General features: G+C 46.9%; 1 protein-coding gene across 3 annotated transcripts in view; it reads left to right on the top strand.

Annotated features, from left to right (window-relative positions):
- Positions 1 to 2,505: 2,505 nt before the first annotated feature.
- HBS1L (HBS1 like translational GTPase) overlaps positions 2,506 to 17,211 on the top strand; it is an 83,875-nt gene continuing 69,169 nt past the window's right edge. Inside the window, exons 1-2 of one of the 3 annotated variants that reach the window (XM_059700397.1) lie at positions 2,506 to 2,739; positions 6,741 to 6,806. In XM_059700397.1, the coding sequence (XP_059556380.1) occupies positions 2,697 to 2,739; positions 6,741 to 6,806 (109 nt within the window). In that variant the 5' untranslated portion in view covers positions 2,506 to 2,696. The remainder of the gene's footprint in view (positions 2,740 to 6,740; positions 6,807 to 17,211) is intronic. The other 2 variants (XM_059700398.1, XM_059700396.1) reach the window with 2 other exon arrangements.

The following is a 17,211-nucleotide window of genomic DNA, read 5'->3' as shown; positions in this document are numbered from 1 at the left end:
ACAGTCAGCTTTTTCACTAGATTATCAGAAACCAAATTTGGAAATCAGTGAAGGCCTTGCTACTAAAGCCTTATTTTGCTTGAGATGTAATCAAGGCTCTCAAATACTTAGAATTTTAAGGGAGTGCACTATTGATGAATCAGAGGCAAATTGTATAGTACCCCTAAGGCAGAAGTATTATGTTTTCTTTTTCTTTATTGCTCCTGTAGTTTTGTTTGTGTAGTCAATTTATATAACTCATCTACTTCATACCTCAGTGAGTTACACTAAAGTTTGTAATTAACAATTAGAATGGGCTGGACGTTGCCATTTGTGTTTTATTTCATTAAATCCTCACCCAAGGAAATTTTTTCTGATTGATTTTTAGAGAGTGGAAGGGAGGGAGGGGAGAGAGAGAGAGAGAGAGAGAGAGAGAGAGAGATCGACCTGAGAGAGACACATCTATTGATTGCCTCCCACATGTGCCCCAACATGGGCCTGTGATCTAACCTGAAACTGAGGTAAGTACCTTTGATTGGGAATCAAACACTCAACCCTTCTGTCTGTGGCCAATGCTCTAACCACGTAGTTAAACCAGCCTGGGTGCTATTTGTATTTTAATACCATCTGAAAATTTAAAGCACCTCCTAAAGATTTGTGTGAACTCACATAGATAAATTTATTATTCACAACTTTATGAGTTATGTACTATTACTACCCCATCTATATATATAAAACCCTAATATTCAAATAGACCGAACGGCGGAACAACCAAACAACCGGTCACTATAACGTGTGCTGACCACCAGGGGGCATGCATGGAACATGGCAGGCATCGGCTGCGGCGGGATGGTGGAGCAGGTGAGTGGGGGCACCAGAACAAGGTGGGGTGCTGGTCACTGTCATCAGGGCAAGCTTCTGGTGGTTACTGAAAATTCTTTGCTCCTGCACACCGCGGTTCCTCCAGGCACTCGCACCTGCTGCTAGCACCTGGCACCTGCCCCTCAGTGCTGTTAGTGGATGCAAGCGGCGGCTGCTGGGACAATTGGGGCCGGCAGCCAGGCCCGCTCACACTGCAGCCTGTGCCAGAGCTGCCGCTCGCACCCACTGCCGGTGCCCGAAGCCAGCCTCGATCGCTGGTGCCGTCAGTGGGTGCAAGTGGTGGCTACCAGCCCTAATCGCCCCTCAGGTCTTCTCCACCTCCCCTGCTCCTGAGTAGTGATTGGGGCAGCAGCCGCCACTTGCACCTGCTGCTGACACAGGCCTCATCGCTCTGCACCATCAGCGGGTGTGAGCAGGACCAGTGCCCTCAGCACGTGGGAGCTGTGGTGGGAGTGGGGCTTCTGGCAGGGGGCCAGGGGCCGTGGTGGGAGAGGCCAGGCAGGGGCACGGAGGATGGGCCGAGACCCGCCCCTGTGCCCACTGCACCCTCACGGGCCACAGTTCCTGTCAAGGTGCACGAATTTGTGCACTGGGCCCTAGTTTTACTTATAAAGAAACAGACTGTAAGATAAAAATTATCTAAAAGTGTAAAATAACAAAGAAAACACTTAAACCATATAAAATTAGCAACTATTTTTGTGTAAAATTTTGTCTTAGAGCTACATTAAACCACAATGATAGTTCAGAACAAACATTTGGTAGTCAGACACATTCAAATGCATGTATAAATTACACTTCAAGTCACTTATGAATATGAATTGAATTTTTATTCTTATTTCTTTCTATTATGGATGATAAAAAGCTGACTAAGCTTTTATTTCAAAAATTGGAGACTTATCTTTTATGTCTTTAAAGTATCACCATTTCAAAAACTCAAGCTAAAACTGAAGTGTAGTTTGTTCAGTAAGATAATGAGATTGTCTTTTACATAGCATCATTCACTTTGCATTCTAAGAAATGAGCACATTTAATTATAGGTTATAGAGTTATTCATCAACAACATGCAGCATTACCACAAGTGGCCCTAGATGTGTTATGTCTAAAAAGCTATACTTAATACTCTTAGCATGCTACACAGGGTTGTTTGTTAATGAGTGCTCAGAGGATCATGGAGATAATCCTTTATATGGCCAGATAATTGTTTACTAGAGGTATTCATGCAAGACTCATACACACGAAACCACGTATTACATGAAAGCCTGGTGACTTATTGTAGTCAGATTATCAATTTAAAAAGAGCATTTCCACTCCCTCTAAAGCTTGGGTTAATTCTTAAAAGTATATACACAAGTTTGTTAGTGCTTATTATGGGCCTAAGTAGTTCTCAAAGATGAGAGCTGTATAAGACAGAGTGCTGGCACTCACTCAGCTTTTTCACTAGTTTATCAGAAACCAAATCTGGAAGACAATCTGGAACACGGGTGTAGATCTCGGATACCTTCTAGTAACTGTTGGTCCAAATCAACAAACTGTGAGTAGTGGAATCCCGCCTCTTTGGAACTCCTGTCAGTCAACCTACCTGTAGGCGGGGCCACGCCCCAAAGGCCCCGCCCACCTGCGCGAATGCGCATGCGCTCCCGGTGAGGCGGTGACCCTGAGAGGTTGCCGTCGCGCGCTGTGCGCAGTCAGGACGTCCGGCGTGCGCAGGCGCTCGGCGCAGAGGCCTGCCGGAAGCCAAAATGGCGTCTAGGTGTTCTCCCCGCCGCAGATGGCGCCTGGTCAGTGTCTGAGCGGGTGTTTTGTAAGACGCTGTGGCGAACGCCCTCTTCGCCGCCATGGCCCGGCATCGGAATGTTCGAGGCTATAACTACGATGAAGGTAGGTAGCAAGCTTATGCCGCGATGTCACAGTCCCCGTGTCCGCCGGCATCCCAGCTTACTGGCATCCACTTGGGTCTGTTTATTCCTCGACAGTGGTGCCAGCCTGGAATTCCGAGGAGGCTCCGTTGGAGAAGATCATAGGCCGTCTGCGTGCCAGAGAATGGCCTGGTTTTATGTCGTGATTCCTGCCCGTGGGGTTGAGCTTCTTCAGGGCAGGGGAGGTGCAGTGCCGCGTCGGACGGGAAGGACTGCGGGCAGGTCGGCCGGCGGTGTTGACACGCGCGAGCGCCGCCGCCTCTCCCTCGCCGGGTGTCCTCCCAGCTCCTTTCCCGACCCCCAGCCCCTTTCACAGATGCCCAGGAGTCAGTCAGAGAAAGATAAATACCACATGCTCTCACTCATTTGTGGATTATAATAAACAACGTAAACCGATGAACAAAAACAGATGTAGAGACAGAGAAGCATCGATCAGATGCTCAAAACTCGGAGGGAAGGTAGGGGAGGGTGGGGTGAGGGGGAGAGACCAACCACAGGACTTGTATGCATGCAGATAAGCATAAGCGATGGATTGGACAACAGGGGGTGAGGGCGAGGGTGAGGGTGAGGGCAGGATTGGGGGGATGAGGGGACATTGGGGGGGATAAGGACACATTTGTAATATCTTAATCAATAAAGGGAAAATAAATTTTTAAGAAAGGCAGAAAAAAAATGCCCGGGAAACCTTGCTTATTTGTAACACACGGATTGACTGACTTCATGCTTACATTCAACTGTTTTGTTTTAACGGTGCTAACTTTTACATGGTAAATCTTTTTGTGTTTTCATACATATTTAGTGCAGAATCTGGCTTGAGCTAACTGATTATTTTCTACGAGTTTCAAATTAAATTGGAAACTTAGGGGATGGTAGAAAAGATACCTATTAAAAAGACCCAAAGAATAAGTCGATTCGATGATGTTAGGTGTATACTTAATTCTTGGTTGAAAATTCCCCATGTAAATGCATTTGGGAATGGGGGGAAAAAAATTAATAGAAGAAAGAAGGCTTCTAAAAGGATTTAGGGACTTAAAAAAATGAAATAAAATGTATATGAATGTTCTCCAGGAGTTTAAAAAAAGTCGGAATTCGTTGAGGATGAGCACAGCATCTCTAGGCAGTGGATAATTATGGGCCACGCCAAGCATAATACAAACAAATTAGAGACAAGTTTGACCGAGTGCAGAAGAGGCACGGAGACCCGTTGCTGTGTAGAGTGCAGAGCATGTAGTATGTGCTTGCTATGCTGGTGGCTGCTCATTGTCGGCACGCCCGGTAGGTTATTGTAGAGCATCAGTCTGCCCTCCCTGTCCCGGGGGCTGTCGAAGGCTCTGAGCCGCACTGGGGGCTGCAGCTCAGCCAGCCTGGCACATATATGCCAGTGTGTGCGAGGTTCCTGGTGTTCCCCTCGGCATGGAGGCCGCCGTAAGCATTGCCGTGGAAATAAGTATGGCACGTTGACCACAGTTACCTAGACAGGACTTGAGCCTGGGAGGTATTTTTGCAGATATGCTGTAAAAGACACGGATAGCCCTCATTACTTTGATGAAGTAATTTCTTTAATAATTTTTTTCTTTAATAAGTTTTACTTCCTCGGGCAGCTTTCACTGTTTATTCTTCTCCGAGTGAATGCTTAGTGGACTGTTGTAAGCTTTGGGGACCGATAGTAAAATGTTTGAGGGAGTCTAAAGGGGGAGATACGCAAGTCACAGAGGGTTCAAGTGAGTATGAGATGCTGCAAAAATTAAGTTCCAAGGAAGCTGTGTAAGTAAGAGCGCCTAGTTCAGAGTGTGTCGGAGGAGTGGAGTGTGATTTCCATGTGAAGGAAAGCTTCCCGAGAAGTGCTTGGCCTGAGGGAGGGAGTGCCAAACTCCTGGCTCGGTTGTCAGGTTTCTTTGGAACAATTGATGACATCATAACCAAGCTATTCCTATAGAATAGGAGGTTCACCCTTTTCCTTACAAAGTTCTACTCATTTTAAGGGTCCAGTATATTTCTTTTCTTCCCAGTTAAGCTTTCCTTTGTACTCTCAGAATAATAATTCTCAAAACGAATATAACTTCATGAGAGAGAGTTTATGCTCCAAAACCTATTGGTTCCCCTATTTAACTCTCGCTTTGTTCTTCTCTGTAATTTGGATAGCACATTACATGACTGCCTTAGCTATTAATTTAAAAGTGCCAGGAAGACAAAGTCCATATTTGATATTTACTCCAGTAGCCGCCACATTGCTTACATGAAGTAAATACTCCCAAAATTTTGTTGAGGAAAAGAACCGCTTTACAAAAATACCAGGAATGAATTCTCTTTGTCTTTCTATATTGTGGTACTTTTAGGGCCAATTTCAGTATTGAAAAACAATGAAAAAGATTCTTATTGTTTTTATATCTAAAAATATTTTTTGTGAATGGCTCTTCATTTATTTGCTAATAAGTTATTAACTCAGAATTGTGATCTAATTTATTGAATTACACATGTTAATCCAATAGTAGATTTATTTACTTTTTCTTTGCCATAAACAATTGGTCTTAGTCTCAGAATAAGAGTTCCTGCTTCATGAATACCCTCAGAAACTAGCTAACTATCCTTTGGAACTGGTTTAAGTATTATATTCCTGGGATCTTTCTCTAGCCACCCCACTCCCAATTCAAGTCAAACACTTGCCATATGTGTTTTGTAATTGCCCATTTTTTTGTCTTCTCTGTTTGATTTCAGGTTTGTGAAGATCTTGGGAATGTGCCTATTACTCACTCTTGTACCCCAAATGTCTCTAATAGTCCCTGACATAGTGTTAGTATTTGTTGAATGAATAAAATGCTTTGTGCAAACATATTTATATTCTTTGTGGGTTTTTAGTTTTAAAATGCTTGGTTCATTTATAATAAAACACGTTTAAATTTAGTACCAAACATGTGCCAGGTAGTTGGTTAGACAGAGTCGTGCCCTGAAGAAGCTTATAATCTCGTGGAGTGAAACGGGTAAAGTGCTTTGAAGACTTTCAATTGGAGGAGTGTGCTAGGGAGTAAAAATGACGGGGTGGGTGGGGGGTGGGGGGGGGTTGGGGGCTTGCTGCTTTTTACCCAGAGTGGTCAGGGAGGACATATGCAATTAGGTGACATTTGAATGGGAACCTTAACCTAGAGGAAGAAACAGCCTTAGGAAAATTTGGTTAAAAAACATGTTCTAGTGAGTCAGTAGAAAAAAGGCCAGTAAGCCCAGCAGAGTGATTTTGAGGGAGTTTAGGATAAGCTGGTTTTCATAGATTATCTCGTTCTACATGAAGAAAAATTGCTTTCTTGGTCTGATTGTATACCGTGTGCTTTGGGGACTGATAGTAAAATTAAAATTAGTTTAGGACAAGCACAACATCTCTATGCAGTGGACAATTATGGGCCACGCATAAAGTTGTATGAAAAATAAATGCTTTGTTTTTAGAGAGCATTTGGTAAAAAAAAATGGGTGGTTTTCATTTTGGATATTTGTCAACTCTGGAAAGAATTTAAGTATGTGGTCTGTGGGATTATTACTTTTTGATCACATGAGGTGAAAAATTGGACCCAATTATCTTAAATACTGAAGAACCATGTTTCTATCTATAATAATAAAAGCATAATGTGCTAATTAGACCGGGTGTCATTTAGGACATCCTTCCGGACGAAGTGGGGGCCAGAGGGAAGCCCTGGTCCCGGGTGCCTGAGGGAAGCCGGTGCCAGCAGCCGGGGGAAGGAAGGCCTACTCTTGCACGAATTTTGTGCAGTGGGCCTCTAGTAAGTGTATAAATACAGAAAGTCAGTAAATACCTATTTTGTAGGTAAAAATTTTAGGAAAAGTGGACAATCCAAGTTCCTTTAATTTTGATGAACAATTTAATTTCTTTTGGAAAGAATCCAGATGCTTTCTTGTTAATAACTAAGAATATATTAAGAACTTGTAATGAATTTATCTCTTGTGTTTTTATTTTAGATTTTGAAGATGATGATCTCTATGGCCAGTCTGTAGAAGATGATTACTGTATTTCTCCATCAACAGGTGAATTTTAAAAATAATTTGATTTCATTATTTAAAAATGTTACGTCAGTATTAGTGTTATTCTATGACTAGAGTGACTCCATAAGTCTAATATTAAGTAATATTTTAAAAAGTAATTATATGTTAACTTTTAACGGAGAAAAAATAATTTCTTTACCTGTAAATAGAATTTAAAGTTTTGATTTCATCATTTGGCTTTAATCAATTGGAAGAAAACTCTGAAAACTGGCTTTTCCAATGTTCTTTGCAACATGCAGTTAAACTAAATTGTATTAAAATGGTAATCTTATCTAAAACTAAAACTTGTGAAGGCAGACAGCAGTTTGTTATATATTCTCAGGAATCCTTTGAATATTAGAAACATTGATGTGTTAGCAGAGAATTCCTCTGTATAGTATTTTAGTTTATCTACTGTTAATTTGGTAAATAAATCAGATAAATGTAGTTCCAACTTCTGATGGAACCATAGATTGATTTAGAGTTCACATTCCACATCAGAGCTTCATCTTCTGTCTCATCTGCCAAAAGTTTTCTTTTTTGCCACTGTACAAAGAAAACATTCATGTGTTCCTTTCAGCAAAGACTGAGTCTTTAATCCAGATTCTCTTCTCACTAATTTCTCAAATAATACATCTGTCTTTAAATTCCTTTTTTTAAAATATATTTTTATTGATTTAAGAGAAGAGGGGAGGAGAGAGAGAGAGAAACATCAGTGACGAGAAAGACTCATTGATCGGCTGCCTCCTGCAAACTACCTACTGGGGATGGAGCCAGCAACCTGGGCATGTGCCCTTGACCAGAATCAAACCCGGGACTCTTCAGTCCTCAGGCCGATGCTCTATCCACCGAGCCAAACGAGGTAGGGCTGTCTTCAAATTTCATTCTACTCTGCAAATAGTTAAAATGTCCTGCTAATTTTACTCTACCATAAAGGGGGTGTAATTAAATATAGTTAGGTACAGCATAAGTATAATTCATAAAATTCATTTTCCACAATTTTAAAGATTTAATGTGATTAAAACTTTTATCCGTCTGCCTTTTCTTTAATACTATGGTTTGCTGAGCTGTCCTATAAACCCTTTACTTTCCTGAAAACCTGACCTGTCCTGTAAACCTGTACCACTTCATTCATTCATTCATAAATTGAATTTATTGGGTTACATTGATAAAATTATGTAGGTTTAAGGTGTACACCTTAATTCTATAATACATCATCTATAGTGTGTTCACCACTCAAAGACCTGTCTCTTTTTTTTTTTTAATGTGTGCAATGAACTCTGACGCTCTAGCCATTGAGCCAAACCAGCTAGGGTGAAAAGTATCCTTCTAATACTAATCACTTTCCATTAAAAAATCCCTTGGAAAATATACCATTAAAAAATAAAAGTTTCTGATATGATATTGCTATTTTATACAGTCAGGTACTGCTTAACAACAGGGATACATTCTAAGAAATGCTCCTTAGGAGATTTCATCATATGGGAACATCAGAATGTACTTATATATACACTAGAGGCCCGGTGCACAACAATTTGTGCACTCGGGGGGGGGGGGGGGAGGGGGTCCCTCAGCCCGGCCTGTGCCCTCTCGCAGTCTGGGACCCCTTGGGAGATAACGACCTGCTGTCTTAGGCCTGCTCCCGGGTGGCAGAGGGCAGGCCCAATCCTTAGGCGCAGCCCCTAGTCGGGCTCAGAGCAGGGCCGATTGGGGAGATGGGGCGCTGCCCCGTCATGCACAGAGCAGGGCAGATTGGGAGGTTGTGATGCCACCCTCAGTCACGCTCAGGGTAGGGCCAATTGGGGGGTTGGGGCACCGTCCCCTGTCACACTCAAGGCAGGGTCGATGGGGAGGTTGCGGCGCCACCCCCTGTCACACACAGAGCAGGGCCAATCAGGGGTTTGGGGCGCTGCCCCCGTCACACACAGAGCAGGGCCGATGGGGAAGTTATGGCTCTACCCTATCACACACAGAGCAGGGCCCATGGGGGGGTGGTTGGGGAGCTCCCCCCTATCAGGCACAGAGCAGGGCTGCTCAGGGGGTTGGGGCCCCGCCCCCTGTCACACACAGAGCCGCAGGGCGATCAGGGGGTTTGGGTGCTGCCCCCTGTCACGCTGATCCCGGTGCCGGGAGGCATATTACCCTTTTACTATATAGGGTAGAGGCCTGGTGCATGGGTGGGGGCCGGCTGGTTTGCCCTGAAGGGTGTCCTGGATCAGGGTGGGGGTCCCCACTGGGGTGCCTGACCAGCCTGGGTGAGGGGATGATGGCTGTTTGCAGCTGGTCACACACCCTTCAGGGTAGGGGTCCCCACTGGGGTGCCTGGCCAGTCTGGGTGAGGGGCTGAGGGCTGTTTTCAGGCTGGGAGTGACTGAAGTTCCAACCGCTCCTTTTTTCTTTTTTTTTTTTTTTTTATTCTGGGCCAGCTTTACCTTGAGGCTTGGCTCCAGCTCTTAGGCCTCCGGCTGAAAGTAGGTTTCTGGCCTTTGCTTACAACGTTGCGAATCTGCTGGCTGAAGGCTGGCGGTATTTGTTACAATGTTTCTTAAACTGCCCGCTCAGAGGCCTGCAGCCGCAGGCGGGGAACGTTGGTTTCCTCCAAGGATCCTCCGTCACTGAGGCAAGCAAGCCTCATATTAGTTTCAAGCTGCCTGGCTGCCGGCCGCCATCTTGGCTGACAGTTAATTTGCATATCTCACTGATTAGCCAATGAAAAGGGTAGCGGTCGTATGCCAATTACCATGTTTTTTATTAGTGTAGATTAAACTAAATGATACTGCCTGCTACACACCTAAGCTATATGGTATACCAATGACGTATTCGTGGTCTGTCATTGACTGAAACGTTGTTATATGGTGCATGACTATATTTTGAAAGTTAAAAAAACCTAAATCCACATGCTTTAGTTAAAAATACCAGTTTACTGGTAGTTAAAAATACAGAAGAAACTCAAAACCAATTATCTCTTACTTTGATGGAAAGAGACATGACCTCCTAGTTGGTTTGGCTCAGTGGATAGAGCATCTGCCACCGAAGGGTTCCGGGTTCGATTCCAGTCAAGGGCACATGCCTGGTTGCGGGCTCGATCCCCAGTGTGAAGTGTGCAGGAGGCATCAATGATTCACTCTATCATTGATGTTTCTATCTCTCTCTCCCTCTCCCTTCTATCTGAAGTAAATAAAAATATCTATAATAATAAAAGCGTAATATGCTAATTAGACCGGACAACCTTCCGGATGAAGCCGAGGCAGAGGCAGCCGCCACAGCAGGCAGGGGCTGAGGCAGAGGCAGCCGCTGAAGTGGTGGGGGCTGAGCCCCTTCATGAATTTCGTGCATCGGGCCTCTAGTATCTATATAATCCCATCTAATAGAAGAGAAACATGGTAATTAGCCGTAACTTCGCTACCTTTCCCATTGGCTAATCAGGGAGATATGCAAATTAACTGCCAGCCAAGATGGCGGTTAACCGCCAACAAAGATGGCGGTTAATTTGCATACATAGCCGCAATGCTGGGAGGCGAAAGGGATCGGAAACCTAGGCGGCAGGCAAGAGGTGGGGGGCGGGCAAAGGCGGCCGGTGATCAGTGATTGCATTGTGGATTGGAGGCAGAGAGAGCCGCTGGCGAGGCCAGCTGGCACATCCGGACTCCGGGGGCCGGGGGTGCTGGCTGGCCTGCTACCCCGTGATCGCCATGGCGATCGTGGGCAGAGAGGGGTTTGCATTTAAAACTAAGTGGGGTGGTCCAGAACTGCGTGGCACTGACAACCAGGGCAGTCTCTGCATCAGTGGCACATCTGCGGCTCGAAGTGTGGGGGGTGAGGACCATGCAAGCCAGAGGCTTTGGCTGCAATGGTCAGATAATTTCAGCTCCCGGGGCCGTGGGTGCCGGCTGGCCTGCTACCCCGTGATCGCCATGGCAATCGGAGGCAGAGAGAGCCCCGGTGCCGGCTGGCCTGCTTCCCCATGATCGCCATGGCGATCGGGGGCAGAGAGAGCCCCGGCGCCGGCCAGCTGGCACCCCTGGACCCCTCGGGGCCGTGGGTGCCGTCTGGCCTGCTACCCCGTGATCGCCATGGAAAAAAGACCTTCAAGGCCTGTCCAAGGCAGGTTTGCATTTAAAACTAAGTGGGGTGGTCCGGAACTGCGCGGCACTGACAACCAGGGCAGTCTCTGCGTCAGTGGCACATCTGCGGCTCGAAGTGTGGGGGGTAAGGGCCATGCAAGCCAGAGGCTTTGGCTGCAATGGTAAGATAATTTCAGTTCCAAGGCAGGCGCAATCAGGGAAGCCATGGGAACCTTCACAAAAAAAGAGAAGGCTGAAGAGGAAGGATACTTTCCAGAGCGGATTAAAGAACAGCTGGCAGCCTTGAAGAAACAACATGAAGAAGAGATCACTCATCATAAAAAGGAGATCGAGCGTCTGCAGAAAGAAATTGAGCAGCACAAGCAGAACATCAAGAACCTGAAAGATCATGAAACTGTGGCAGTGTCAGGGTGAGGGGACAGCCATATTTGTCAGTGCGCCTGAGCTGTCAACAACAAAAAGTGTGCGGGAGCTGGGCAGGCGCACAGACAGGCACACAGACCCCAGGCCCACCTCGCCACCGCCTGGCCTCACCGCCACCGCTGCAGATGCCGATTCCGTCTTATGGGGCCTGCGCTCCGCAGCGAGAGGCGGGGGTGGGGGGGGGGTTGGGGGGGCAGGATGTCTTACAAACTGAACTTGACCATGCACATGCCCGCCACCTCCATCAAGGCCTCTGGGAGCGTTCACCCGCCTTCCACCAGCATGGCAACATCTTCCCAGTACTGCCAGCTGCTGAGTGACTAGGACCACCATCTCTAACACACAGGGAACGGAGAACAGCCAGGTGCCCCAGAGCAAATATGCTGAGCTGCTGGTCATCATCGAAAAACTAGGGAAGGAGATCTGACTCACGTAAGCGGGCAGCAAGAGCGCGATGGAGAGACTTAAACGAGGCATCATCCACACGACAGGGCTGGTTTGGGAGTGCTTGGATGAGATGGAGCGGAACACCAGGTCCTAGCCCCTAAATCAGCGTGAAAGGCTTTCCCTCTTCTTCCAAGAAGTGACAGCTCATGCTTGCACCCCCTTCAGATGAAACTTGGTTTCAAAATGGTAACAGCTTGGTTTCTCCTCCCCGTGCCCCTCCCGTGGTTCATCAGGCTCTGAACCTCCCATCGCTGAGATGGAGAAGAGATTTTTGCAGTTATTAGATTTACATATTAGTTAGGAACTACCCAGAGCATTTTGTGTGTTTTTTTAAAGCATTGATTTACATGATGCATGTCAGTTACCTATCACAGTAAACTAGTTGGCCTCCCAGATATGTGTTTCTCTTCTGAATACATTTCTGTTACTCATATGGTTCTTTATGTTTCTCTTCTGAGCTGATCCAACTCTGAGGGTTTGTTTCAGTGAGTCCTGAGGCTTTAGTAGCCAGTGCCCATTCACCACACAGTATAAATTCTTTTCAATGTAACTTTTTTTTTTTTTGGCTTAAGCATTTGCATGACTATTAGTACTTTGAAGTCAATCTTTAAAATGCACAAGTTATAAATACAGAAGAAAGAGTAATTTATTGAACCTCACCTGACAAGGACCCCTGAAATTTCCCCTAAGGATGTATGTACATTTCAGTTCCGCCTTTCCCATCGGTGGATCCAAACATTTGGAAGACAGTGACTAATAGTGTTTGCATCTTTGTATGTATTTATTACTTGATGTAATAAAGCTTATTTTCATTAACAACAAAAAAAAGAAACTTAAAGATCATGCTGATGCTTAAGTGTACACAGTTCTCCATAGAATGGCTACATACTGTCCACTTCTATGAAGACATAGTTCTGGTAACTAATATCTATCTATGCTGCCAACAGATTATAATAAATTGTGATCAGTGGGGAAAAAAACCCAAAAAACCAAGTGGGGTGACATCGGAATTACTCAAGTGTACCCCCAACCCCTTCACCTGCCCAGACACCTAGGTTCCCTTTATAGCTGGGCTGAGCCCAGTGCCACCTAGTGGCCTGGACACCAGACCTGACCACCTCTCTGGTTTGGCCCAAACATCTGAAGTTCGCATTAGTTGCCAACTTAAGAAATTGGAGCATTCATGTAAAATCAGGATTCCCCAGTTCTCTTTCCAAAGTGGCCGATTGGGCTACCAACCAAGGGTGGTTGGTGTCACTCCAACCCTAAGAGGAACCCCCAGCTTGGGGGTGTGGTGAGGAGGAAGCTATCTGTGCAGAGAGTTCAGTTGTGTAAACTCCCACTGACAGTAGCACAGCCCAACAGTGTGGCCATTCAACTGCGAGGCAGCACAGCCATGAAACAGTCCAGCTGTTAAACAAGGCCTCTCTCCAGCTTTCAGGGGGCTTCACCTACTCCAACCCACTGCACCCCACTCTGCCCAAGTGAGACAGCTTCAGTGTTTCAGCTCCAGCAAACAGAACACGTCCCAGTGGAAAGGGAAAGTGTATCCATGGCCAGTGTTGCTCAATGGATAGAGCCTCTGCCTGAGGACTGAAGGGCCCAGAGTTCAATCCTGGTCAGGGCACCTGCCTGGGTTATGAGTTTGATCCCCAATGTGGGGCGTGTAGGAGGCAGTCAGTCAACGATTCTCTTTCATCATTGATATTTCTGTCTCCCTCCCTCTCTGAAATCAATCTATACTAATAAAAGGGTAATGTGCTAATTAGAACAAACAACTTCCAGACAACTTTCTGGATGTCCTTTTGGACAAAGCCATGGTGGCGGGGCTGAGGCAGAGGCGGTTAGGGGCGATCAGGCCGGCAGGGGAGAGCAGTTAGGACAATCAGGCTGGCAGGGGAGAGCAGTTAGGGGGGTCAGGCCAGCAGGGAGAGCAGTTAGGGAGATCAGGTCAGCAGGCAGGTGAGCAGTTAGGAGCCAGTGGTCCCAGATTGCAAGAGGGATGTCCGGCTGTCAGTTAGGGGGATCCCAGGGATCAGGCCTAAACCAGCAGTCAGACATCCCCCAAGGGTTCCCCGATTAGAGAGGGTGCAGGCTGGGCTGAGGGAACCCCCTCCCCCCGTGCACAAATTTCGTGCACTGAGCCACTAGTAATCCTATCTAATAAAAGAGAAACATGGTAATTGGCGTACGACTGCTACCCTTCCCATTGGCTAATCAGCGAGATACGCAAATTAACTGCCAGCCAAGATGGCGACTGGCAGCCAGGCAGCTTGAAACTAACATGAGGCTTGCTTGCTTCAGTGACGGAGGAAACCAACGTTCCCCGCCTGCCTTGCGGGCCTCTGAGCCTGCAGTTTAAAAAACATTGTAACAAATATAGAAGCTAAACAAAACCCCAGAAACCTGCTTTCAGCGAGCTGGGATCTCAGAGCTGGAATTGATACAGAGTTTCGATTATAGAACCTAAACAAACCAGATACCTGCTTTCAGCAGAGGATGCCTAAGCGCTGGAGCCTAGGAGCTAAAGCTGGCCCAGAATAAAAAAAAAAAGAAAAAGGAAAAAAGGAGCAGTTGGGAGCTTCAGTCCCAGCCTGAAAACAGCCCTCAGCCCCTCACCCAGACTGGCCAGGCACCCCAGTGGGGACCCCCACCCTGAAGGGTGTGTGACCAGCTACAAACAGCCATCATCCCCTCACCCAGGCTGGCCAGGCACCCCAGTGGGGACCCCCACCCTGATCCAGGACACCCTTCAGGGCAAACCAGTCGGCCCCCACACGTGCACCAGGCCTCTATCCTATATAGTAAAAGGGTAATATGCCTCCCGGCACCAGGATCAGCGTGACAGGGGGCAGTGCCCAAACCCCCTGATCGCCCTGTGGCTCTGTGTGTGACAAGGGGTGGGGCCACAACCTCCCTATCTGCCCTGCTCTGTTCCTGACAGGGGAAGGCGCCCCAACCCCCTGAGCAGCCCTGCTCTGTGCCTGATAGGGGGGAGCTCCCCAACCCCCTGATCGCCCTGCGGCTCTGTGTGTGACAGGGTGTGGCACCCCAACCCCCCCCACCCCACGGGCCCTGCTCTGTGTGTGACGGGGTAGAGCCATAACCTCCCCATCGGCCCTGCCCTGAGTGTGAGAGTGGCGGCGCCTCAACCCCCTGATCGGCCCTACCCCGAGTGTGACTGAGGGTGGCATCGCAACCTCCCAATCCGCCCTGCTCTGTGCATGACAGTGGGCGGCCCCCCAACTCCCCAATCGGCCCTGCTCTGAGCCCGACCAGGGGCTGCACCTAGGGATTGGGCCTGCCCTCTGCCACCCGGGAGCAGGCCTAAGCCAGCAGGTCATTATCTCCCAAGGGGTCCCAGACTGCGAGAGGGCACAGGCCGGGCTGAGGGACCCCACCCCCCTCCACCCCGAGTGCACAGATTTTTGTGCACCGGGCCTCTAGTCTATATAATAAAGAGCCAGGGTCCTAACGGCCAAAGGCTCATGCAGACTGGAAGTCAGTGCTGGGTGGCCATGGCTGCTGTGGGCGACCCGTCCCAGCACTGACTGCCTAGGGGGCTGCAGATCAGGCCCGGAGAGAGGCCTGCAAGAGAGGGAGGCAGAATCTGATCCATAGCCTCTGTGGCAGCCTTTGATCAGAACTTGCCTCTTTTTCTCTCCCAGCCTGGCCAATAGCCACACCTCCATTTCTCTCCAGGCCTCCACCTGGGCTGCTGGTCAGCCTCGCCTTTTTGATTAGGCCCAGAGACACCGACTGCATAGAAACTGACCAATCAGGACGAAATCTGGGTGAATGTAAGGAGCCAATGGCTGCCTAGGAGACGGAGCTTTTGACGCTGACTGGCATAGAAACTGATCAATCAACAAATCTGGGTCAACTGTGAGGAGCCAATGGCTGCCTAGGAGGTGGAGCTTTTGATGCTGACTGGCATAGAAACTGACCAATCAGAACCAAATTGGCCAGCAGAGGAGGGCAGTTGTGGGTGAGGTCAGGCCTGCAGGGGAGGGCAGTTAGGGGTGATCAGGCAGGCAGAGGCAGTTAGGGGTGATCAGGCCAGCAGGGGAAAGCATTAGGGGCGAGATCAGGCCAGCAGGGGAGGGCAGTTTGGGGTGATCAGGCAGGCAGGCAGGCAGGCAGAGGCAGTTAGGGGCGATCAGGCAGGCAGGCAGGTGAGTGGTTAGGACAAGCGGTGAGGAGCTCTCCACTACAGAAGATAAGGGCAGTGTTTTAAGAGAAGACACAAAGTAAAGCAAGGAAGTTGTTTGCTTGTCTGTAGCTTAGGTGGTTACATTATCTGGGAAAGCCTGGTTGGCTTTTGTGATTGGTTGTTCTTAATCCAGAGGCATTTACAGGAATTAACTCTGCCTTAGTTTTCCATTTGCCATCAAGGCATTAGAGCCACCTCTATCTAATGGCCTCCTTCTATGGTTACCTTAACAGTAGTGGTCCTTATTCAGTCCATTCCAACTTAAAACCTTTATTGAGCATCAATTAACATGTAAGAAAAAGCCTATTCCAATAAATTTACAAATTAGTGGTGTATAATGCAGCCAGTTAAAAATCTTTTTCAAACAACGTGCTACACAACAGTATGGTGGGTAGAGAAATAGTCCTGCCTGAAGAAGGAGTCTGGGAAGGCCTCTGAAAGAGGTGGGATTGGGACTGGTAAATACAGGAGTAAGGATGGCATACTAGATAGAAGAAACAACATGCTTAAGTAGTGGCTTCTAAGTGAGATGTGTTTGGGAAGACTCACACGATAAATGCAATTGCGGTAGGAAAGAGGGCTAGAAAGCAGGAGCCAAATTGTGGAAGGCAGTTTTTAATTTTAGGTGTGTAGTGTCATCTTATTAAAGGTTTTGATTTTAGGGGACTAATGATGATGTAATACAAAGTCACTGACTACAGGTGACGCAGATGCAAGGGGAGGCTGAGGAGGCTTGTAGGCTAGTGTTTCCTAACCTTCCCTGATGATACCCATCAGCTGAGAGTGTTTTTAAAAATACAGATCCTCTGCCCCATTCCAGCACCACTGAATCCAACTATTTCCAGGGGAAGAGACCTACAAAGTCAAATCTTAAATGAATGCCTCACATGATTTTTATTTTAAGGTGATGGGAAACAATTTTAGGCGATTTTAAGAGTCATGTTTTGAATTCTTTGAACTTTTATGTTTGTAAAAATACCTTAATTTAAAAAGTCACGGGTGTCCAATTTTTCAGAAAGCATTTAAATTTTTAGAAAGAAATAGCATTTTATATTTGTCCCCTTTCTTGTCATTGCCTTTCTGTTTTTTTTTTTTTTTATTGTATTTGTTACCTTTTGGGTTCTCATTTCAACTTCACATATTTGGACATTTTTTTCTCCCTCTAACTTCCCTCCTCCTTGCCTATCTCCCCTGGAAACCCAGCCATTAATATTTCCAAAACAATGGCCACAATGTAAGT

Source organism: Myotis daubentonii, chromosome 6 (assembly GCF_963259705.1).
Source record: "Myotis daubentonii chromosome 6, mMyoDau2.1, whole genome shotgun sequence".
NCBI lineage: Eukaryota > Metazoa > Chordata > Mammalia > Chiroptera > Vespertilionidae > Myotis > Myotis daubentonii.
The sequence above is the reverse complement of the archived record's forward strand: the minus strand, read 5'-3'. Positions and strand labels throughout refer to the sequence as shown.